Source organism: Pangasianodon hypophthalmus, chromosome 3, assembly GCF_027358585.1.
Source record: "Pangasianodon hypophthalmus isolate fPanHyp1 chromosome 3, fPanHyp1.pri, whole genome shotgun sequence".
Taxonomy (NCBI): domain Eukaryota; kingdom Metazoa; phylum Chordata; class Actinopteri; order Siluriformes; family Pangasiidae; genus Pangasianodon; species Pangasianodon hypophthalmus.
The window spans coordinates 7,044,367-7,070,982 of record NC_069712.1 but is presented as its reverse complement, the minus strand read 5'-3'; the positions used below and the strand labels follow the sequence as shown (position 1 = coordinate 7,070,982).

The 26,616-nt window shown below is 39.8% G+C and overlaps 1 protein-coding gene across 1 annotated transcript in view; it reads right to left on the bottom strand.

Moving 5' to 3' along the window:
- Positions 1 to 7,546: 7,546 nt before the first annotated feature.
- Positions 7,547 to 26,616, bottom strand: part of papss1 (3'-phosphoadenosine 5'-phosphosulfate synthase 1) — a 29,289-nt gene continuing 10,219 nt past the window's right edge. Inside the window, exons 7-12 of the mRNA XM_034302025.2 lie at positions 25,339 to 25,450; positions 22,320 to 22,525; positions 17,885 to 18,020; positions 17,157 to 17,425; positions 15,652 to 15,881; positions 7,547 to 9,910 (exon numbers count right to left, since the gene is read on the bottom strand). Of these exons, the coding sequence (XP_034157916.1) occupies positions 9,772 to 9,910; positions 15,652 to 15,881; positions 17,157 to 17,425; positions 17,885 to 18,020; positions 22,320 to 22,525; positions 25,339 to 25,450 (1,092 nt within the window). The 3' untranslated portion in view covers positions 7,547 to 9,771. The remainder of the gene's footprint in view (positions 9,911 to 15,651; positions 15,882 to 17,156; positions 17,426 to 17,884; positions 18,021 to 22,319; positions 22,526 to 25,338; positions 25,451 to 26,616) is intronic.

Genomic DNA, 26,616 nt, shown 5'->3' with positions numbered 1-26,616 from the left:
GACAGAACATCACCATGTGGCCTCAGGGTTTCTACATTTTAACTCTAAATGGAAACTGTTGATGGAGGATATATTCATGAACCGTTTGGATAATTTTGGATTTGAGAACAAAGTTGTACTTTTATTCTGAATGTCAAATTATATATTGTTTAGTTGACATGAATTTGTCTTTTTGCTGCAAACTACTGCAATATCACAACTGTCAAATATACCGTACAATTCGTACAAAATCTAAATGTAGGGTATGTAACTTAAAATGAGCTGAAACTTAACCCAAGTGAGTCACTTTTCAGTGTTTATGTTTTGTGCTTTACCCTCTTTGTCCATTTCTAATGTTCGACCTAAGACGCCAGTTTGAAACAAAATTCACCATTTTTTAATTTCTAATTGAATGTCAGCTAAATGGGATACTCAATCATTTCCCAATGTAATCTCTATCTGCAAAGAATTTTAACACAGTTCCCAATATTGAAACACCTTTATTACATGTGCTGAGTCAAGGCAGGATGCAAGTGCTTTATTTGAGCAAATCCTTTATTTTATAGAATCATAATCATAAACAGTGTCTATGGTGGGGGTCAAAACACAGGCAGACAACATTAAACAAAGACAATCCATTATCACAATCAGAAAAGCAAGCTAGTGTCAGAACTAGAAAATAAGGTTTGGAGTTTAAACACTAGAAATGCATAACAAGCCTTTGTAAAGACACAGTGACACAACAAGGTATAAATAGACTAATCAAGAACTAAACACACAACAGGTGAACACAATAGGATAACAAGTCAATGACAACATGGGCAGAGACAGTATCAAAACAGAAACAAAAACAAAAGCACATGGCGTGTCAGCACATGCCACTGTAAACAAAAGCACATGACGTGAAAGCAGCACTTGTCATGCTGGTACTCAGAAGGAATTTATGACAAAAAAAAATCCCTTTACGAAATCCAGCAATTAACGTTTATGCAATGCAAACATTTTTTTGAAATGACTTTATAAACTCTTCACTTAACCATATTTGGTAATTACGCTCTAAATATGTATATTTCAGAGATTGGACTACTTTCTCAGAGGGTAGAATATGTATTTATCCGTAGCTAGTGTACAACAATGTACAAATGCCTTAGGGACCCTGCATTTTAATATCAATTTTGTCTTGCCAATTTTATGCCTGCTGCATTAATGTCAGTAGAAAAAAAAAAAATTCAATGTTAAAGAGAAATCCCTGTACTTTGTTAAGTAATGGACCGTATTAAGTAATAGACTGCATTTCCGTCTGGGATTTTACCTGCAGAGACAGAAGTGTAGCAGGTTCTCCAAAAAAGCCAGGAACACAACCTTCCAGCCAATTTCCTTAGAATACTGCATGAAAGTGTATGTAAGTGAATTTATCTAGTTTTAAACACAAAGGCAAGTTATGATTTGATTTAGGTTCTTGCTGGCTGCTTTATTGTTTACTCAATCTAAAAAAGAAAACTATACTCAGTATAAAACATATAAGCATTATTTTTATACTTAGTAACTATGTGGCATGGTGGTACAGCTGGGTATTGCTCTGGGGTTGTATAAAATGACATAAGAACAGCATGGGTAAAATTCCCTCATGCCTTTCTCATGCTAAAACATTTACTGACAGACTGTAATGGTTATAGTTTTAAATTTGCATTATATAGTCACATATTTTAAAGGTTTATTAAGACAATAAATGTGCCTCCAAAAGCTTCCAATGTGAGTGAGTTTCGAGTTTCTCAGAACAGGAAAATGTGTCACAGTTAGTGCATGTGGTAATTGCACATATATTACAGACACTATAAATAGAGATTAGGTTTAAAAATGTACAAATATTCCTTTAAATCAAAGGCAACCCAGTGGCCTACTTCATTTCGGCTAGGAAAGCACGCTATGTAAAAAACAAACAAATGAAAAACTTGTAAAAGGGGACAGTCTTATTTTGCATCAGAAGTTTCTCCTTTGAAGCCCCAGTTCACACAAAATACAGTGTGAACCCCGGCATATGGAGGACAGCACTGGAATCTCCATTTCTCCCTTCATTTCCACACAAGTTCGCAATAGCAAAGGGCTTGTAAACTCCCCAGGCAGATTAAGAGGCAACATTTACTTGCAAAAATGAAGCCCAATAAAAACTTTTAAAGCAAGGCTTTGGGTTTCGGTGCCGACAGACTCATTATACCCACTTAATAGGTAACAATATATCCAAAGAACGCCTTACTGAATATTTTCTTTGGCTTCTACACTATATAAACACCCTGTCTGCCAATAGCACACTTACTAACCGGCTGATTGTGCATTAGTGTTTATGCGTTCACCACAGCATGATATGGTCAGCCATGTTTCTAAGCCTGTTTGTGTCTGGGTGTTTATGTTAAGAGACTCTCCTCGAGGGTGGTCCACAATCGCTGGCCGAGAGCAAATAAACTAGGAGATTAGTGTGTGTTGCTTCTCCGCAGGCCCTGCAGATAGCATTGCTGTTTCCCATTTCCGGGATAACAAGATAAAAGGTTTGTTTGCTTACCCTGACGTAGGAGTCACAGCCATGCAAGTTGCCATATTTGAATACGTCAATGTGTCAGTGTACAACATTCCCATTCATCTTTCAAAATGGCTTATCGTGTCAGTGGCACATTTATCTTGACACGTGTTGGTTTTCATCTCAAACAGTGCTGAAGCTTTCACTAAGTTAGGTGTGTGCATAAGAGATCAGCTGGTATTTATATTCCAACATTTTTTTGCTACTGCATTATCATGTAAGTATAGCAGTACCTTCTGTGTGGCGTGAGTTGACACTCTTCCTTACAGTCTTTACATTTACATTTATTCATATTTATCCAACATGGACTGGTAACAGGCCAAGGGTCATTTAGTAGCAAGCTGCAAGTGAGGGCATTAGGCTTCTTGTGTGGTTTCATTCATTTATCCTCAATAACCATTTTATTTTGGTCAGGGTTATGGTGGATCCAGTGCCAATACCAGGAATATTGAGAATGAGGCAGGATTACACCCTGAATGGGACATCCGTCCATCGCAGGGCACCATGCATACATTTGTAGCCATTCCACCATTAATGTTTTTGGGAGGTAGGAGAAAGCTTGAAAACATGGTGGAAACTGGGCACAGACAGTAACCTGAGCTCAGGTTTGAACCGGAGCCCACCACTACCCGCTGCACCACTGTGTTGCCAACAATGTGTCTCGATATCTTCAGATACTTGCTTCCTGTCCACTTGCTGTGCCTTTTTCACACATTGGCTGTGTGCATCATACACTAATTGAAAGATTACATCTAAAAATGTAAAAATGTAATTTTTTTGTAATTTTCTATGTAGAACCCTGCAGCAGAGATTTCGCTCTTACATAAGAGTCCAATTAGAAGCCCTTTAGGGGCCATTAGAAGCCAGAACCATTCAGCATGAAACCAAGAAATCACATGGTCATCTTAGTGCTTTAATGCACCACAATATCATGAAATCATATAGATGGGGTTGATAGTTAATCACTACCCATCATCCTCCCTCATGACGCTCCCTATGCCACCCACACACTTGTCTTTCAGAAATGCTGTAGGCTATGGTTTGAATAATTGTTGTTTAGGAAGGTAGGAACTTCTGATTTAGTTGACACTTTTGGTCAAAAATGACCTTACTACTGATTGAATCCAATCCTCTGAGCTGAACAGTTTCATAGTGGTTCCATGGCAGTCTGTAAATTTGAAGTCGAGACCTCAAGGCACTAAAACTAGGGCAATGGTGGCTCAGTGGTTAAAACGTTGGACTACTGATTGGAAGGTCATGAGTTCAACCCCCAACACTGCCAATCTGCCACTGTTGGGCTCCTGAGCAAGGCCCTTAACCCTCAACTGCTCAGATATATAAATGATAATGTAAGAAATGTAAGTCACTCTTGATAAGGGTGTCTGCCAAATGCCGTAAATGTAAAACTTCAATACAACTGTCAGAGAAGCTTAATCAGTAAAACTGATTTTGCAGTTTGATAGCATAAACATAACACATTAGAATTGCTTAAAAAGCTCAACTAACTACTCCTGAATATCAATGATGCATCAGAATTAATTAATGCACACTCAGATGATGTGCTCAAACCTGCAGGTGAAACACTGCCTGTGCCATTGAAGCAGAAGATGTCAAAAACAATCCATGAGGTGATGCATAAAAAGACAAGATGCATCCCTCCAGCAATGATTATGTAAGATTCTGTGACCAAGACTTGGCTAATCTAGCACACAATCACCTTATCTTGCTTCTGGAGTTTTACCACCATGCCAACTTCCAGGCCTAACATACACCTGATCCAGTTAATCAAGGCCATTAAGACTGTCAAAAGTGACAGAAGTAAAGATTGCAACTCAACTCTACAGGGTAGGACATCCCCAGAAGCAAGCAGGGTTGGACAAGCAGGAAGATGTGCCAAGAAATCCCACCCTGTTCCAGGCTGGAACCTCACACAAACCTAGCACCTATCCACAAAAGGGCCCTTGTATCAAGCATCCATGTAGGTGGCATTGTGCTGGAACACTGGCACCATGTGATGCCGCACAGGTGAACAACTACACCCTTAAGGACCAAATCGGGAGGGGAAAAGGGTAACTGTCAGTTCCTCCAACCCTCGGGCACAAGAAGAATCTGGCGTCTTGGGTCCCAGGCTTGTCACAAACCAGATGTGACTCTTTGATGTGAGCAGGCCTAGCTGCTGCATTTGATGTATGATACCCTTATATCTGTGTGATCCCTTTATAACAGGCCCTAGTCTCTCTCACTGGAGTCTCATCTCTGTCTGATATGCAACACCTACGAAAGTGGCAGATTAAAGACAGGGGCTGTACTTGTTGGGGATTATGACAATTTGGGAGGTCGGTCTCAAGTGTCGCTTGTTTTTTTGTAGATGCAATGGGGCAAATCCTTACAAGACCAAGAAAGGCTAACTTCAGGGATAGCCATGATTCCTCAAGTCAGGATTGTAATAGCTGTGTCTGGCAAAGAAGAGGACGAAAAAACACTGCATGTACTAGCTGAACAACCACTGAACCAGGGTATCGCAATATCCCAGCCTATGCTGCACCTCTTTGGAATACCCAAGTCACCAACGCAGTATGGGCTTCATTTACGACCGAGAAAAGATGACAGGTCACTCTGTCTTCTTTCAAAGCTTTGACTCTGCTCTTCGTATAATCTGATGGACACTGCTGTATTGTCTTTTTACAGACAAGCGCTGCATTTTAATGGAAGGCTTTGAATAAAATTGAAACCAGATGGGGGAATAGGAGTTAAAAGCAGATCAAGCAGGTCATGCACTTTCAAACTCAACCCATCACAGAGGAAGATGAGGTCATTCAATATACTAAACAGGGTTTATGGTCCATGTCGTGGCTGCACAATGGAGACATGCTGACAATTCTTATTTAACATGGATAACACCTACACGATATGACATTTTTAAAATGAAGGGCATCTCACTTCTTGTGTACAGAATTGGCCTTTTTGCCCCATAAGGGCATACACACGTCAAAATCCCAAGTCTCAAGTGAATCAGTGTAATCCCTTTCATGCACAGACAGGTGTAAGAAGCAAAAACACAAACTCTGGATAAAGATGTGGTTGGGGAAAATGGAGATATCATCCTCAATTCTTCTCTTCCATTGCCACTCATATTGTACTGGAGTTAGAGGAAGAGGTTTAAGGTCACTAACAAAGTCCGATCAAACACTTTACCCAGGAATCCACTTCCAAATAGTGATAATTTGTCAGCAATCTTCTATTCAACAAGAATAGATCTGATTGATAGTTACAGATGAGCATGTGGCAACTGTTTAGGCTGGCGCAGGCATGCTAACAGTAAAATGTGATGGCTCAGTGGTCAAGGCATTGGCTTACTGTTCAGAAGGCTATGAGTTCAAAACCCAGGACCACCAAGCTACCACTGTTTTAAGCTTACAACCTTCATGTACTCAGCTCAACTGCAAGATGCTCTCTGGATTAAAAAAAAAAAGCAGATAAATTCAGTAAATCTAAACTTTCAACTAGGGAGCCATACAAGTTAGAACTGACAAAATTTCCATAAGTTAGGTTAATGAGAATATAAGCTAAGGGTGGTGAGGGTAATTGTTAAGTTAATTTGAATAAGAAGCACTGTACTGATCAGGCACTGAGTCTGTAAAAGTTCCTCTAATATCTCAGTGAACAACAAAAATTCATTTCAAAAGACCCAGTTCATTGGAATATGACCTTTCTGGAGTAATAAATTAAACCAAACAAAAATAATCTGTATTACTAGGGAAACAGCTCCAAGGCCCGTACAGCATCAGAAAGATATGGCTGTTATCTTCAAACCGACTATTTGCACGGCCATTAAATCCTCACTATCATTTTTTAAACATCTGACAATCCATATCAGAACAGGAAATATCAACACTACCATGTCCAATTCACCTAATGGTTTTTATTTACAGAGCGGAGATGAGGACAGAACGAGATGATCGAACCTGACATGAGAAGAGTGGAACAGAACAAAACAGATCATACAAATAAGTCGGAACGCATTTCAGGGTCAACAAAGCTGTGACTATTAACCAGGCAAACGTAAGACTTCTAAACTTACCTCACATCAGAAATGATCAGGCATGACAAGCTCTAGGTGGATTTTCTTTATTGTGAATTGCTTCAGCATAAGCTTGTTCCGCTTCATTTCAAGACTCCCTGTAAATGCAGTCACTTAAAATTTACTGCCTTATTTAAATGTCTAGAGATACAGAAGACTTGATCAGAGACAGGCACCAGTACCAAATCTAATGTCCCCTGAATGTGTTTCATCCAAGATTCAAGGTGTTAATCCATAAAGAAGAGAAAAACAAATCCTAGGTTTAGTACTAGATAATACAATTTTCTAAGCTTTTCTTTATTTTCCTGCTGTGCTTTTGGAAGTGATTCCAGGGCAAACGTTTGATTGCAATTTAGGACTGAAAGAGATCTGATTGAGGAAAGGGGAGAAAGAAAAAAAAAAAAAAAAAAGATACATTGCTGCTGGGTTTGGACATTACATCGGAGAGCAATATTCAAAAGAAAGGCAAGTGGTGAAAGGGCAGGGAATGATCTCAATGCCTTTCACTTTCACAAAGGTCCCGACTGCATCTGGGAACCATCTGTTTCAAAATATTTGTGTGTGTGTGTGTGTGTGTGTGTGTGTGTGTGTGTGTGTGTGTGTGTGTGTGTAGATGTGCGGCAATGTCGTCTCTGTCCAATATAAAGTGCCAGAGCCGTGCTTCGACAGCTGATGAACACAAGATTGGAAAGAGGAAAAAAAAAATCTGTCACACGGGTGAAGTGGTTTTCACAGTGGTGCACACGTTAGCAGTCACTCAAACCAGAGCACATTTACAATAATAAATCACTGTTTGAATGAGAAAGAAAAAAAATACATTTTCACTTGATAATCGCATCCTTTTTGGCTTGGGTGTCTTGGCAGGAATAAAATTAAGTCTGCTCAGAGAATAAGAATTATTACATCTGACATGGTCAGTTTGCTTGGAATGGTTTATTGGTGATGATGTAATAAATGACAATGCTGAAAGTAAGAAATGTTAACTCAAAAGATTAGAAACTAATAACTAATCCACATAGATACTGGATTGACTAATAAAAAAAGCAAAGTTCCAACTACAGGCTAAAACAATAACAAACATCTATAGAAACCACTCATCTCAGTCAGGTTAAACAACTGGGTCTGGGTATGTGTGTGTGTCTGTGTGTGCACTAATATGCTATAGACAAGCTAACATAGTTAGTCCCACCATGGATTAAATCAGTATTGGTAAAGGTATTTCAATCACATCAACCTTACATCATTAAAGATATTACCCCATAGCTTGACCATCTTAACTGTCCATCTTAGACAACATGGGAAAAAAAAAAACATGTGTTTCCAATATCTAAATTTGATATAAATATATCAGAGATACACTATATGGCCAAAAGCTTGTGGACACCTGATCGTCACACCCATATGTGGTTCTTCCCTAAACTGTTGCTACAAAGTTGGAAGCACACAACTGTATTGAATGTCATTGTATGCCATAGCATTAAGATTTCCCTTCACTGGAACTAAGAGGCCCAAACATGTTCCAGCATGACAATGCCCCTGTGCACAAAGCGAACTCCATGAAGAGATGGTGTGCCAAGGTTGGAGTGGAAGAACTCGAGTGTCCTGCACAGAGCCCTGACCTCAATCCCACTGAACACCTTTGGCATGAACTGGAACACTGACTGCACCCCAGTCCTCCTCACCTGCCCTCACTAATGCACAAATCCCCACCGCCACCTTCCAAAATCTAGTGGAAAGCCTTCCCAGAAGAGTGGACATTATTATAAAAGCAAAGGGGAACTAACTCGGGAATGGGATGTTCAAAAAGCACATATGGGCGTAATGGTCAGGTGTCCACAAACTGGACTTGGCTGTATAGTGCTTAACACTAAAGAACATACAGTTAGGTTGCAAATAACCAAACCTCATCTGTACTCTGATGAGGTCATATGACAAATAACCTAAAGAAAGTAAGATTGGCAGTGGACGTTTTTCAGGAAACCGTTTTGACCTAATCTGTTTAACTACCTCAGATTAGGGATGCATCGTTACCGATACTGGTATCAGGTGTCTGTTCTCATTTACTTGTAAAATGCTCCGATACCAACATATGATACTAGGTGACGTAATCCTAGTATGTTGTAACGCTAATGAACAGAAGACAGGAAGTATTTCACGATTAATTACGGCAATCAAAGCAAAGCAGACTGCAAACTGTGCTCTGTGAATATAGAAAGAGGAAGAACTATAGTTACAGATGCTTCCAAAAATACAACTGACTTGCTAAATCATCTCCTGGTGTTTAAACCGTATCTTTAATACAGAGAGCGAGGACGGTCGGCCTGATCTCACAGAGCAATATCAGCGAGTACGGTCATTAAAAATGGGTCCAAAGTGCCGCGAATTGCACGCACACAGAGGTATTCACGGGTGTGGAGTACTGAAGGAAGCAAGTAGAAAAACGTTTGCACATGAGAGCACATCGTTTCTGTGAACACTGAGACATGCTTGCACGCCAGGGTCTACACTTTGGTAGCGATGCATCCCTACCTCAGATCAAAGGTAGTATATTAAGGCAAAATGGCTGATTATTCTTAAGACATAACGTATTGTTCTTTAATTTTTGATGTTTACATCCTGACAGGCTCAGACAGGGGAAATCTGCAATTCAAGTTTAAATAATGAGTTAAATAATGTGTTTTGTTACAGTAATACCAAAATTGTTGTGAAAATTAGGACTCATATCATTTGGAGCACAACATTTACACTTCGATGTTTAACTATATAACAACTTAATATTAGTGAACTGTTTTTTTTTTTCTTTGACCAAGGTCTTCACATGAAACCATTTAAAAATGCTTTTAAAATGCAACAGTTTTCCTTGTGGAGTAAATAAGTTAGGCGTAAAAAGACATATCCATCTAAGAACAGTTTAAAAAAACAAAACAAAAAAAAACAGACAGTAACTTAAAGAACCGGAGATGTGTGTTGTAAGCAACAAGATAATATTCATTACACCACTTCCATATGCAAAGCTGGGACAGGTTTGAATGGTCCCCGTGCTTGACCATGTTTCTCCCCCCTACTTGCAACTTCTTTTCCTTCCTTTTGACTGTAACAGAACCACCGTCAGCCCTCCTCTCTCCACCCAGGCGATGACTTACACCTTCTCCAGGGATTTATAGTACTCCTTCAGCACAGTCCAGGCTTTCGGGGCCATGAAGCCGTCCGGCGGGTTCTCGCCCTCTCGTGCCATCTTCCTCATGCGCGTGCCTGAAATGAAGTCGTAGTCCTGGTGGCTGTAGGAAACAAGAGCGGAAGGGTAGATTAGAAACAGAGAGGAGAAGCGAAAGACCATGGCTGAGGTAATGAAGACTGAACAAGACAAGAAAAATAATTAATTATTAAACAAATTAATAATTGTCCCAGTCCCTGAATAAAACTTTTTTTTTTTTAACTGTAGTGTCATCATATTCAGTAATGCTTTTACATTAAGGTTCCCTTAAAGCATGCTGTTAAAATAAATATATAAATGAATGAACGATGGGGTGGAATGATGCAGCTCAACATGAAGAGGTGTTACTATTACCTCCGCAATGTTGATTTTCAAATAACAGCATGTCCCACATATTTTTGTTTATTAAAGAACATTGTTAAATTATTTTTATCCATATATAGTTACATTTTTTTATTCCATTTATATTTATGTTCATAAAATAAGCTAGCTTGTGTTATCAGCTGCCTCTTCTGCCTTTCATTTTTTCTTTCTTGAAGTGTGAACTTCACGATTCGCAATTATACATTTTTTGTTGTTGTTCCTGATCCACAAAAATAAGCAAAAAGTAAATTACAGCATGTTCGTAAATGGGGATAACATGCTAAACTTACCAGGTGTAAATCTTAAAACCTGCTTCAGCAGCAAGTTCTGAATTATACCAAGAAAACTGGACATTAATGTGTTGTTCATATCAGTCATTGGTTAAGTCAGATACTGATTATGTGGCTTATTTGGTTTATTATACAACAACACAATACAAAAAAATTTGTTAAATGTTACTTATGGTGTATTAATACTGAAGTTCATGGTTATACTAACACATTACACAATTTAAAGCACTACCCTATCCTATTGGTATATTGAATTTTGCACTATACAATATTTCCAACATCATAGAGTAATAAACATTATAATTAGGGATGCACTAATCAAATTCTTCCATACTTATATTTTACCTGAAGGTGTTGGTTGATACTCTTTACTAAGTGGATGTGAGTGCTATATTGGTAATCAAGCTGTCTCTTTCCAAAATTTATTTACATTTACATTTATAGCATTTGGCAGATGCTCTTATCCAGAGTGACTTACATTTATCTCATTTTATACAACTGAGCAGTTGAGGGTTAAGGGCCTTGCTCAAGGGCCCAGCAGTGGCAGCTTATTTTTTTCAGTTGCAAAAATATGTGAAACATCAGGTCACAGATAATAAATATCACTGATAAAATATCAGGTTGAAAAGCATCAAATCTGATCTGATCCTGATTCAGACTTTCAGACTACTATCATTCCTGACACACACACACACACACACACACAAATATATATATATATATATACACATACATATATATATATATATATATATATATATATATATATATATATATATATATATATATATATATATACACACACACACATATATATATATATATATATATATATATATGTGTGTGTGTGTGTGTGTGTGTGTGTGTGTGTGTGTGTGTGTGTGTGTGTGTGTGTGTGTGTGTGTGTGTGTGTATTATTATATATTATTATATATAAATAAAAGGAACAGTTTAAAAAAAGAGAGTAGAGGGAGATATCTAAACACTATTTAAATACACTTTCTCTGTTTAAACAAATGCTTCAAAGAAATAAACAGAGGTTCAGATATCTGACAAATAACCCGTACCCAGTGTAAATAGAATCTCCTGTGGCATCTGCACTGAACCGAGGAAGTGAACAAGATGTATGTGGCAGATTAGAGATTCTTATTTTTCCAGAAAGACGTTAGGAACACAAATACACTGTGCCGTGCGCTCCTTCTGTGTTATATGCACTTTTTCCCCCTCCATAATCACGTTTATAAAATGTGGTTTCATTTTGCTGCAGCTCTGCTCAGATGTCATTTGTCCATGCAAGTGAAGCGTTTCATATGGCTTCGTTGTCAGTAACTGAAAAATGTCAAACATTCTGAGCCACCAAGGAGAGGAAACTAAACACAACAACACAAACCTGGGACCTGAACCAGTCTTGTGTAAACTCTGACAGTCAGATTTATTTAATTTGCTTTTTACTATTCCAAAACATCCAACATCGTCATCTATTTATTTCATTTCTTCCATGTTTATGAACATCCAGATTCACGCTCATATGTGAATTAACTACATTAGCGACAGGGCCAGGCCATGTTGGATATTTCAGAACGGTAAAAATCTTCCAAAATAGTTCAGCTGATACAGTTGCATAGCTCTCGATCATCTGAATGAGGGAATAGCTAAGAGCTATCTACTTCATTCGGAGCCTAAAAGAGTCACTTTACCAAGAACAAAGCCATAACGAATAGAAAAGGAACAAAGCAGCATAGGTAGTTTAGCAGATTCTGCAAGGACACTACTGAAAATGATACAATGAGTGTGTCATAAATACACTGATTTATGGACTTACGCAGACAGACTCAAATCAACAACTCAAATCAAATCTGCAAACTCAAAATTGCTGGTAATGTAAATGATAAGGGGGAGGTGGAGTAGCAGGCATAAACTCAAACGCTGATGAGAAAGTTAACATACAGTAAAATGAGAAACAGCTTGGCCTGAAGGAGTCTTTAAGGGAGATCGCAGGCAATTAAGCATAGCATCCGTACTGGTCTCGGATTTGGGCCGGCCCAGCGTCGCCGTGCTTCAGGAACAGACAGAACGCCATAAATTTGCAAAGGCGCCAAGCAGGACCCTTTGAAATTCAGATGGGGCACTGCTCTCGTGGCTCCCCTCCCCAATCGCTCGCTCACTCACTCCAGGATGGAAGACAGAGCAAAGGGAGGAAGGGAGGGAGAAGGGAATGTCAAGCAGCGTCCAGTGTGTGATAGATATGGTGTTGGTGTAAAGCTCACGATCCATCCTTCACAATCTGTACACACTTTAGAAGATTATGTTGCTTGGTTCCTTTAAAAAAAAAGAGCTCACTTATCATTTTAACATTATAAGTGTGTTAAATAGACAAAAGAAACAGAGTAGGAAAAAAAAGTCTGCAGAGGTGCCAACTTTTTTCAAATTAAAAAATAAATAATTAAAAAAAAATAAAAATTTGCCAACCAAAGAGACTGCAGTCTTGGCTTTGTTTTCTCTTTTCTCACCAAGGCTCATGAATTCACAGGTGAAAGATCAGCTTGATGAAGCTGGACAAAGCAAATAACTTCTACCAGGGAGAAAAAAAAAGTCTTTCACATCTTTTTCCTTTCTGCTTCAGTGAATTGGCCTTTCTGATGAATATTGTTATTTCCTGGTAATTTTATTCACATTTGATCTGACTTACATTTCACTGCTTTACTGAAAAAGCGGAAAAGCACAGTATCCAGGTGTCTCCTGTCCCACCGTAGCAAGGAGTCCAAAATCATAAAATGGCGGTTTAAATTTTTAGATATTCCTTTCAGAATTCGCTTGTCTACATGTACCTCACAGAAACTGTGAAATGGTTCTACAAGGCTGACATTTTTACTGGTTTTTCTTGAAAAATGAAAGTGCCATTTGTAACCATTTTTCAGCCGAAAAGTTTTGGTGGCTAAAATTTTGGTGCATCCCTAACAAATTTAGTTAACTGATGTATCTGAAGTCAAACATACACTATATGGCCAAAGGTATACAAAGACATCCTAGACAATTGTGTGTGTTCAACTCCATGGCAACAGTTTGGGGAAGACCCACACATGGTTGTGATGGTCTTATGGCATAGTGTACACTGAAATTTTATTTCACATGAATGAACTCAAAACATCTGCCATCTCCCTTGACATAAAGTGAGGCTGCCATGTCGGTGCATCTTTCAAGCGGGAAAAGTGAGTCAAGATGAGAGCACTGGCCACAACGTTACTAATGTGAGATAGGAGGAAGGGGGCGGGGCTTCCAGGGGTGACTTATTTTCGTTTGGTGGGGCGGGGTCGACTGCTCTTTTGGCATATTTTTGAGTCATGACTTGTATTAGCATGAAATTTGGAATTCCTTCTCAAAATGGGTGAAGGTTGGCTGGTCTGTAAATGCTGCAGCTAAACCGTAAATGTTGGCACCTCTGTACTCTGTACAGACCTTGGTAAGATACTTGTTTCTAAATTATGCCTTTCTAAACACAATCAAATATTTCTGAGAAATGTTTTACCGAGAAATGTTTGAAATGTGTATTTATGCTAGCCCAGGATGGACAACATCATGTGATGGTTTGTCAGAACATGGACATTTGAGAAGGATGACCTAGCATTCCCAAGCAGCGCACGTCAAGCATCAAAGACCGAGCGCTTTAGCAGATTGAAACATGTGACTGTTGTGTTTCCAAAACGTTCAGATGGGAAGGACGATTAGAGCTGCGCTTAATTCCTTACAGTTGTGCCAATATGAAATCAAACTAATTATGGTCAGAAACATCTTTCGGCACTCTTTGATCGGTAAATAATGCACCATCATCGTGCTCATGCCGTCATTCTCACACATCCTCCATGACACGATTCAGTCAGCATGGTTTCTGGCACGAGAAGGTAGTTCACTTAATAGCGAAGAACGCTATTAATTACACGGCACAATTTCTGTTAGTCATCGTCCGCAGTACCCGTACAGAGCACCGTAATTAGTGGCAGCTCTGATTCTTAGAGGACTTCAAAGTACCGGAGAAAAGTTTCCTGTTATTCTTGGCGCTACAATTGGCCGTAAATAAATGAAGAGGCCAAACGCACATGGAAGTTACGTCGGGAATTGAAAGTGAGATCCTGTTTCGAACAGCAAAGGAAACCACACGGATCCCCTTCTTCGGTTGGTTGAAGATCAGAGTTTCACAAACCTCTTATGATATCCCTTACTGAGTAAATGCATAAAGTGGACAATTACATCCATGTGCCATGATGAAGAGGCTTAAAGGAGCAGGTTGTCGTATTAAAGCCCTCTTTTGTCTGCAATTGCAACAAAAACATTAAGCAACCTTCTTTTCCCACCAACAAACTATGGATGGCTTGCAAGATGCCTTTAAAGGAAAAAAAAGTAAAGAGTTCAGCAGATCAGGTTCAGCTTGGGGTGGAGCGAATATCCAGGGCAGAAAAATGTAATGGAAGCCTAATACTAGCGAGAAAAAATCTGCATGACAAGGTCATGAATCTGAGGTATGTTGATTATTACAGGTCTAAAAACACTGAAAAATTATAACAGGAACCTTTTTTTTTTTTACCCCATTTTCTCTCAATTCGCCAATTCATTTACATTTACATTACATTTATGGCATTTGGCAGAAGCCCTTATCCAGAGCGACTTACATTTATCTCATTTATACAACTGAGCAGTTGAGGGTTAAGGGCCTTGCTCAAGGGCCCAGCAGTGGCAGCTTGGCAGTGCTGGGGTTTGAACTCATGACCTTCTGATCAGTAGTCCAACGTCTTAACCAAGTTGTCTTAACTTTTTAAACTGCTGCTCATGCTGAATACACTCAGAGGAACATACTATCTGCCCTCTTCAGCATACCTGAGCTAACAAATGCCCATGATTGGTTAGTGTCACTGTGACTGACATATTGACAAAATGGCACATTGCAACAATCATATAACTTCTTAATTTATTGATTACTATATGTATTGCAATATATCAGTAAAGCTGCATTAACAGCACATTTGAAGAATGACCTGCATTCATTTGAACCAAAAACTTAGACTGTTTCAGGCTTTTTTTCAGTTTTTAGGCGAGTTTTCTGAAAACAACATAATACAGTAATGGGAAGGCAAGAAAAAAAAAAGATGAGCAATCTTACTTTTTGGGCTCATAAAAGTCCATGGCCTTCTTGACTTTGTTGTAGGCCGCCACTCTGAAGGGCACAATCTCCAGAGAGATGAGGCCGGGTGCCATTGTAAGGACCTTGGCTCCGTGAGTAGGGTCGTACAGGTCCTTGCCTGTGTCTGGGTGAGGCATGCCAGCTGGGTCTCGGCCTACGATATAGAAGTTGGCACCGGCTACCATTCGGGCTCTGCAGTGCCATTGCACCTGAGGAGAGAAGGTCCAGGGAAATGTCATCAATAAACATTTTACAATTTAGAAAAGGTGCATTACGCAGAGGCAACATTACGAACAAGAAAATCCAAGCACGCAGAGAGGGAAAAAAATTTAATTTTGTACCACAAAAACCCTAGTGGTGGATGAGACAGCTAATTCTTTTTTAAGGTGTATGACAAGCAACAGTAAGGAAACAGCAAGACAAATTGTCCAACTTTTTTTTTTTTTTTTTTAACCAACCAGAGACCACACTTCCACTCACTCGGTTTATGTTGGCTCACAAGATTGAGGTTTATGAAATGACAGAAAAATTTGCCGTGAAAAGAAAATAACCACTGCTAGAAGGAAATTTGTTTCTTTCATGTCCTGTGGGCTTTTCTTTTCAGTAAAATCAGCTTTTACGCTGGGCGAATTTTATCTGAAAATGCAGAAAATTGTCATTTTCAGGTGTCGCTTATATTGCCATAGCAAGACAAAAATCATAAATGCTACAGCTCAATTGGCACTTTTGTATTACTGATTAAAGGGACCAGAATCCTCCATTAAGTTTAAAAAAAAAAACAAACAAAAAAAAAAAAAAACAGAAGCAGTTCACAAGTAGCTTTGAGAAAGAACAGTGGAGGCGAGAAGCTCTGCCAGAAATATAAACTGGAAACTGGAAACTTGTGAGGCAGTGTGTACAGGCACCTGCCAGACTGAACAGAGACAAATGATCAGGACTGCTCTGTATCAGACGAGATGTGCTGTTGTGTGAGCGGGCGGATCCCCCACTCGTGACTCGTAACTCATGCCGAGTGTAATGCCGCTTCCTGCGGGCTGTTTCAGAGCTCCAGATCCCTGTCTGCTCCCAATAAAGCCTTAATGTCCCCAGCCAAATGATTAAAGGACAGCGCACTTAAAAACAGATAGACTACATTCTATCAGTGACAATTTGTGTTGAGTTTCTTTCTCTCTCTCTCTCTCTCTGACTGAATTGTGTGTGTGTGGGGGCCACTGAGGAATCGGGTCTGGTTGTGTTTAGAGGTAGTGAAGAGAGGCATACATCAAATGCCACTGATCATGTGTGATGAGCCCGGCTCCGCTCGGAGGCTATGCACTTCAGGATGATGTCAGAGGCGGAGGGAACAGCAGCACAGTACACGGCAAAGACTGTACTTAGTTCTTAAAGGAACATTTCACCCATTAATCCTAACTTTTTTTTTTTTTAATTAAACAAAACAGCACTAACTGCCAGTAAATGTTAGCTCGTCATGTTAAGTTTCTCACCTCGGTGGGTCCGGCGTACATCATGGGTGAGGGGAAGATGGCCACCACGGTGGAGGCGGGGTCGAGCAGGCCCTCCTCGAGCACGGCGGCATGCTGCCTCATGCGCCATGGCAGCGGCACGTCATCGTCTTTGGTCCAGCCGCCCAGTGGGTGCAGCAGCAGCACGGGTCGGCGATAGCCACGATCCATCAGGCGTCTGCGCGTGTCCTGCATCAGCAACGCGTGACCGTTATGGACTGGGTTCCTCAGCTGGAACGCAAATACTGCATCTGATGTGGGAAGAGAGGTGGTGCAAACACTGTTATGTTCATGTGCTTCATGTTTCTGAGCTAAACATTGCAAATTTTGTGATTGAGTGGTTTGGAAATAATTCAACCTTCAGCTGGACTAGCTAATGTTAGCAGTGCACATAAATGCAGAGCCACTGTAATTAGGATGTTGCAAGTGGCAAACAGATCCAGCTAAATAGCATTAAATGAAAGAACCTTTTTTCCATCTCAAACAATAATTAGAAAAAAAATTCTTCTGTGGTGGCTTTTTCCTAATAATTAAGCTGCAGTCAGGTTTAGATTAAGCAATATTACATCATATCATCACCATATGTAACCAATACAAGTGCACAAGTCCTTAAATTAGCAAAAACAGCCAAAGCTATATAATTACACATTGTAATTAAGCAGATTATCTATAGAAAATGTATATTACTAGTGGATGTCTCAGATTGTTACCTGCGTTCAGTTCTTTAAACCTCTGTTTGAGTTCATTGGGGGTGAGGCGGTAGGTGTCCAGGCCATCGTTCCAGTAGATTCGGTCCAGCACCTGCAGATCTCCTCCCACCAGCCAGTCACCACTCTCCATCACCATCTGAACCAACACAAACACACACAGCCATCAGCAGTGTCCAAGAACCAAGACCTTTTCAAAAGATTTGCACACAAACACCCAGATATAATGGAAGATGACTGCAGTAGACATCTGATTGAAGATGCAAATCGTATCACACATGAGAAAACACCAGCTCAAACCTGGAACAATACACATTCCATTTTGCAATATTTTGCCATGAAGGCCATCGTGAAGAACTTTAAAACTTGTTAGATTTAGGCGTAAGACTAAGGGACACGATTCACACCCATGGCTCATTTAAGGACCAAGCAAACTCCTAAACCGCAAAACCACAGGCTTTAAAAACTGTAAGTACACTGAAGAAAGAGAGGGGAAAAAAAAAAAGAAAAAAAAAAAAAAAAAAAAAACCTAAAAAACTAAAAAGCTCATTGAATTTACTTAATTCAAATGCATGCATCAGTTCTACGTGATTGAATTGATTTACCCTGACACCGTTTGTTTTCGTACATCCAACATGATCTGATCAGGTATTTTCAAAAGCCTTGAATAAAATCGAACTCCGCACTTTCACCTGAACTGAGGATCGAACCCACATCACTGGCGTACTGGCGTACCTCACGAGATTTCATAAGATAAGTGGTTTACGTTAACTGAACATGCTCATTCTACATAATTCAATTTGGTAATTAGAAACTTGTATAAACAACGAAATCACGTCAAGGATAGAATAACAGGAAAGTTGCCTCCTTTTTGAGATTATGTACATCATGCTCAGGGAAATGTGTTTTGTTGGGATGACTGAACAGCAGCAGTAATTTGTGTAATTAATGACACTGAGCCTCAAATTTTATACCAAATATTGTCCAATATCATACACTGCCTGCTGGGGACAAGTGCGCCTGTAGCGCAGGAATCTTTATTAAAGCCACAAGAAAGCTAAATACATGGTAGTTTTCTAATTAGGTAACTTTCATCGTAAAGTGGATATGACTACTCGTGGGTAAAGAAACCAATCACAAGGCTCAATCTGCTTGGCCGGCTTTATTGTTTTTAGTTTCCTCTACTTGAGTGGAAGAAAATTAATCGTTTAACCCTAGAGCCCATTTTTAAACATTGGTTGCATAATTCAAGAATATATACAGTAACTCAATAAAATCAGTTTTTATGTACTTCTGTTGTCTCGAATGCTACGTGCGCCTCTCCTGCAGGTGACCCGCTTGAGTCTCCACGTCTTTGCGCATTATAAAGCTGGCAGAGCTCCTGTGTGTCATTATATGAACCTTTGGCACGCTGACTTCTTTATAGGGAAAGCAGCAGTCACACAAGCAATGGGAATAAACAGGAAAAGTGGATTTACCACATGCAATTGAACCCAGGTTATCTAACCCTAGTCCTGCTGACAGACACGCTTCAGCCACGGGAATTCAACCCATACACACACACATACACACACACACACACACACACACACACACACACACACACACACACACACAAACAAGCTGGTCCCATAACCATCGGTACAGTCATGCAGCAATGTCAAACAGATCTAAGGCATGTCTAACACTAAGGCGTGTACACATTCCTCTGCCAGACCACAGAACCGTGATAGAGTTCAACCGCAGATTATTAAACACCCGGCCAAACTTTTTAACTACAATCTGCACTAATTTAATTTTGAGATATTAACAAACGATCACTTTCATTTAAACAGGAGGAGAGAGAATCAGTGCCAGGCCTGCCCTTTCAGTGCCAGTGAAATTCAGCAGAGCCAAATTCTCTCTGCTCCGGCACCTAAATCACCTCCATGCACACTCCAGCGCAGTCACGCAGTGCCAAAGCAAAGCTCTGAGCCTGAAAAATCATTATATTTTCGCTAGTTTGATACTGCCACCTCCATGCACCCTCCAGCGCAGTGCCAAAGCAAAGCTCTGAGCCTGAAAAATCATTATATTTTCGCTAGTTTGATACCTCCATTTATACAAGTCTCTCTGATCATGGGAATGGTGCTATTGCGGTCTGAGGCTGCTGCTCTTCTCCACTGGTGCCCCTTTTTTTGCTTGAGAAGCATTCAAATCTACCTGAGTCCCTTGTCTTTGCTTCCAGATGGAAATAATTGTTCAGTATTTAACGAGATATATTTAGAGGAGGAAGGTAAGAGGGGTGAAAGGGGAGGAGTGAGGGATCTGGCTTAGTGCTGTGTAAATAGAATGCTGAGTGAGATTTCCAAGCAAAACAGATGTGTGAAATGGAGGAAGGTAGAGGATAAGAGGATTATGAGTGTAGGAGCTCAGAATGAGGGCACAGTAGGCATGCCTCCTAGCAGAATGAAAAAGATCTCTACAGAAACATGTCATTACAGGCTACAGCAAATTTTACTGTAAATATAACAACGGAGAGGAGTTGACAGAGTGACGCTCACAGTGGACCTGGAACAGGGTCATGTCCTCAAACATCACATCTGGACCATTAACACAGCACCAAAATGAGTCTCCCAAAGTGACTAAATAAATAACTAAAGAATAAAAACACTTCCTGTTTACGGAAAATCAATGACCAGGACGTTGAGTTGCTGTTGCCACCCTAAAGATTATTTTCCAATAACATGTCTTGAAGTGTTTTATTCCTCTTATACCACAGCAATTTGCCAATGACTACAATTTCATATTATCACAGCACAATGCATTGTACTTTTATCCATTTATATTTACATTTAATTTTGTGATACGTCCATGAAACAACCAAGTTCCTGTTTTCACTTACATTATAGCAGCTATAAACAGTTGTTCACTAACCAGCTTCTTATTTCTCTTTCTTCAAGTTAAAAAATATAGCTCGTCATGTTACCGAGAAACAGGAAAGCAGAAAGTCATCAATCCTGAAGATCTTCTCATGTCGGAAAACCTTTCCTCTGACTGTTACAAAGCGCTGACAATGGAGACAGCTTCCATAAGTGCTACATAAATGTCTCCCCATAGCAACTTCACCAGCTAAACATGTTTTTAAATCTGTACAAGTTGTTACTAAGATTAGCACATTAAAATATTCCTGTCATTTGAATTACAGCCAGAACTGCTGTCAGAGCTTCTGCTACGGAAAACTAATCAACACCTTCTAACCAATCAGAATGGAGAATTCAACAGCACTGTGGTATAATGGTGTGATAAGACCTGTCCCTTCATTGGGTCACAGGGGGTTAAACTAAAGCAAAGGAACTTTTGGACCAAAGTTAGGTTGAATTTTTGAAAAAAAGAAATGGTGTCTCTTGTGTTGGTGTAGCAAGGGGTTATAAACTTGTAAGTGCTACAGCTAGACTGTAGACATTAAACAACTCGTGTATGTAAAAGGTAACAGAAATATCATTAGAATAGTACATGCACACTCTCCTAATATTCCTTACTGTAACATATTGAACAGTTTAAGACTGGATAAACATCACCTCATCTTTTTCTAGTCTTCAGCTGTCCAGTTTGGGTGAGCCTGAACAGATCCCTGTTCTTGGCTGATAGGAGCAGATGTGCTCTTCTGCTGCTGTAGCCCATCTGCCTCAAAGTTTCAGTGTGTTCTGAGATGCTTTTCTGCTCACCATGGTTGTAATGAGTAGTTATTTGGTGATTTATGTATATTAAATAACTATATGTTAATAGTTATTCTATTATTATTGTAATGGTAATAGTTAAAGCCATTCTCCTTTGATCTCTCATCATGAAAGAGTTTTCACCTGCAGAACTGCTGCTCATGGGATTTTTTTTTTTTTTTTTCCACCATTCTGTGTCAGCTCCAGAGACTGTTGTGGGTGAAAATCCCAGAAAATGACCAGGAAATACTCAAACCAGTACATCTGGCACCGACAGCCAAACCACGGTAAAAGTCACTGAGATCACATTTCTTCCTCACTCTGAGGTTTGATGTGAACATTAAGTGAAGCTTGTGACATGCATCTGTATAATTTTATACACCGCACTGCTGTGCTGATTGACTGATTGCATAATTGCATGAATGAGCAAGGCTGCAGGTATCACCATTACAGTGGCCTGCGTGTGTATAGCCAAAATGTATATTTTACAAACACACTACAGAGTACTGTATCATCCGTACAACAATTCACCAATTATTACTGTATCTGTGTATAGGTTTATCCATGTCTTGCACATCGATGCTGATTCTGTTGTGTAAGTTTCATTAGCTGATAAGGTCCAATTACTCTACACGCCACTAGAGTGTATGCCAGATAGACTCGTTGTTATTGGATATGTGCTGTCTGTGAACACATGTGATCTGAAGTGCCGCGGTTGATGCTGTGTGAACCTTCCTGACCTTGATATAGGGGTGGTCCTTGCAGGTGGTGCCCCACTGGCGGGCACAGCGCTCCTCCTTGCGGTGCTCGTAGAACTCGGGGTTGCGCAGGATGGCCACGCGCCGCCCGCTGTAGACCAGCGCCACCGCAGTGCAGCCGTCTAGACGCTCCTTGTCTGCGCCAGAGACGGGCAGGACCACCGGCACGGACAAGTTAATAACTCCTCCTGTGGAAAGAGGGTAAAGGTCAAGCACTCGGCTCATACATCAGCAGCACACGGCAAGCTCCAGCGCTGCGAAAAAGCCCCAAGAGGCAAAGGCAGGTATGGTTATGGATACATGGGGAGACAAGGAGGAGGGTGGCTGGGGGTATGTCTTTATTTGAGGATTGAATGTAAAGGCTACGTTAGATTATTTGAAGGGCTGGGATGCTAATATTTTGGCTGATTCATCGACTTCTACACCATGAATGAATTAACATGAGCTGGGACTTTTATATATTAAAAAAAAAAAAAAAAAAAAAGGCCCTCAGGACCACCATCTACCTTACTGCTTCACAAAGTAGCTAAATCAGCTGGTTCATATAAGACAAAAGCCTCCAAGCATCCCGGGACTGGCCCCACACACACACACACACACACACACACACACACACACACACACACACACACCTCTCCACACATCCTGGCTTTTCAAAAAAAGGCTGAAATCATTAATACCAAGCAAAGGACAATCAATCATATGAAGCTGGATGTTTCATAAAGCAGGAAAAGCAATCAATAAATAAATGAAAAAATAAAGATGTCAGTCGTTGATAAAGTGATGAAAAAGTAGAAGAAAAGGCCTGAGTTTATCTTGAGCTTTTGTGCAACAGTGATAAGAAATTACAGTGCCTGGGTTCATACAGAATTCATCAGAATGATATGTAGGGATGGGCAATACGAGAATACAATATTATCACCAAAAACACTTTTCAAAGACTATCATGAATATTATTAGTACTTAGTGACTAAACTGCATTGTTACAAGTAAGAAGCACTCAATAGGATGTTAAAACTCTCTCCTTGTTCGTTATTGTATATTGGGGTACGTGCTTTAGATTTAACCTCAGCAAAACTAAACATCATAATATATAATGTGTGTGGTCTAAACACCAGTAACTATCGTGATATGATAGCTTTGCCATATTGCCCACTCAAATATATGAATGACCAAAAAAAATGTAAAAATTACAATCCTAAAAGAAATTTATATCCAAAGGTAACTGTGTGTCTGTATTAATGGTGCATGCTGGAACACTTGGCAACCCGATGCACAGCAGAAGGGTCACCGTTTTTGGAGCAATAAAATTAAATTGACTCTTTTTTGGAAACTCAAACTCAATGTGGGGAATTGTTGTAATTACACAGCTTTATAAATGAAAGAAGCAGATTACTGCTAAAAGCCCTCAGCATATCTGCAGTTTCCATAATGAGAAAAAAAAAAAAAAGAAAAAAAAAAGCACACAATGTTCCTTTCTATTTCGCCTCGAATAAGTTTCAAAAACACTCACAAAGCTCCGGATGCAACAGATCAGTGTGACTCAGGCCTGAAGGGAAAGAATGTGAGACCTGAGTTTCCAGCCCTAATTCACTTTTATACTGCGTTTAATGCAATTTGCTTCGAGTTGCTCACTTCCCTCAGCTCTGACCACTCCACATAACTACTGAGTGAAGATGATTCTGTGATTGTGTGTGTATACTGCTTATCAACAGCGCCCTCTAGTGCTGCGCTTTAGTCACAGTGCACTTGGGGAAAAAAATGCTTTCATCTCATCAGGGTCTGACAAAGTATCCTGGGTCTGAAATTGCAGCAAAATATTGTAGGTTCAGTTCGCTGGAGGACAGAATTTGCTATTATAGAATTTGCTGTTATGCAAGAAATCTCACCACTAACACCTTGCAGTAATGTTTGTTATTTAAGCAATATCGCACAACCAAGGGTGCGATTGTAGTGAATATTGGCATGGCGGTGATTCGGCGTAGGCACGAGCCTGTAGAGCGAGTGTACTATAGATAATCACAACTGTGCCGATATTCAGTATAACTATACAGCTGCAAGTGTGATACTGCTTTTATACAACACTTCTATAAACAAGAAATTAATATCAATTACGTCACATTTCCAACACAATATGGCCAAATGTTCTGTTTATTTTTGCCCCGCTAGTGGAAATCGATCCCGAAGAAGCTACAGCTATTGGCATCCTTTCTTCCTTTTCATCTTCAACTGAAGAGCTTTTCATATTTTAAGCCAAAAGTTATATTATTGAAATGTATCATTTGCCATGTCTGCTGATGATGTCGCTAACACTCCTGTAGTAACCGTTCCGAACTAGGAAGTGGAATTGTACGTGGCGAACACAGACGAGTGGAGTGATACACACAGTGACACATCCCAGGGTGGTTATAGGAAATATAGGCGCTCTTGGAACGCCGCTCAGCCAATCAAATTAGCAGACCGGAACTAACTGTTGTGTAGCAGGATTATACCACAGTGCTGTTGAGTTCTCAAATCTGATTGGTCAAAATGTGTTGCGACAGAGAACTCAGTACCATGACAAGTTGAGTTTTTTTCTTATTAGCTATAAGAGAGAGAAAAAGACAGGCTGGTGAGGGATCGAATGATTATAGCTTCTATAACGCAAGTGATAACAGGCTCATTAAAGGCCTTCTGTCTCATTAAATTAGCATTAATTTAAAATGCTTTTAAACAGATAAAAGCATGACGTTGTTCATTAATAAACACAAAATTGTAACTGTTGACAAATTGCTGTGGTACAAAAGGAATACAGCACGGTTATTGAAAAATAATCAACACTGACATCATAAAAGTAATTCCACATCATATTAGGCCGCATCACACCACCATGCCATTGATTATTTTCCTATAACGGCACATCCCATTGTTTTACTCCTTACTTACTGCAGATGCTCACAGCCTACTACGGCCTGAACCAAAATCAGATGAGGGTAAACAGAAGTTCAAACAAAAGGCTTACCGTCGAGCAGGCAGTCAAAATGCAGGCACTGGAGGTACTCCCTCTCTCTCATGAAGCCGTTGAGCGGAGTGGCCCAGCCCTCAGCCAGCACCTGAACCCACTGCATGTCCACCTGAAAGCAGGAGAGCGTAAACTCCACAGCTCAAACACCACATTTACAACATCTCAAGAAATCTGGACAAATTTCCCCATCTGATACAACCTCAAACTTGAGACATGTTTCATATCTGATGGTTGCTTCTCTCACTGGAAAGGAGCTTCACTGTAGCTACGAGTCAAAATGTAACTAGCAAGTAATGAAAGTCAGCCAAAATTTTAAATATTTGTCCCAAAACAAATCCAGTTTAAAAGTAATAGTTCATCAAGCTAACAGATGTTGTCTAGGATAGATAATTCAGCATCTATAAACATGAACAAAGCTTCACTCTGTATCTAAATGCATGCACAGCCTAATATTATGTGGACAGCTAACTCAGACAACCAGAATAACTTTTTTCTTAGCATGATTTGGTATTATTCCTCCCCCTGAGCTCCGCCTCTAAAAATCTGAAGAGGAACAGAGCTGGAAGTTAAGCGAATGATAATATACAGTGGCTCCACTTCAAACTTTCCCAAGAGATTTCCCCAATTTTGCAAATTTGTTTAAAAACATGATTACATAGCTTAATGATGAAAATCTTTTTTTTTTTGTTCTTAAATACATTAGACTCATATCTAGACAAGCAGACATGAGACATCACATTCGATTTTTCACCAAACTATCCATTTAAGATCAGCAAGCATGAGAAGCTGTGACATGGTAAACCACAAGAACAGTAATATCAGAACATCAAACACCAGCATGAAGTTATTCAATAGATCAGATGTTGTTCACTGGTGACTCAGCAAAGTATTGCAGCGGATCAAACTGAGTACGCAACTAATAAAAATAAGAAATACTGTAGCCGAGCCAATGAATGTATGATAATATGAGAAACACTGGCTGCACTTCAGCGATTCCAGTTTCTTAAGCATGAGTCGTGGCAGCTTCTGTAGCAGATCCTCTGTTGTGGCTTATCCAATCACATGCACAAACCGACAATGTAAACTGAACGTTTAAAGACAATTGGCTCGAAACAGACGCCTCATCTGGTCAGAGTCAAAAGTGGTGATGTGAGGTGAAGCAAAACATAACCACTTCAGAATGATGGGTCTTATTCATAGGCATGAACTAACAGTTTAGCATTAAAAGGCAATTGTGGTCACCATTCAATTATGTTAGTTGCTTTTCCAGTTCTT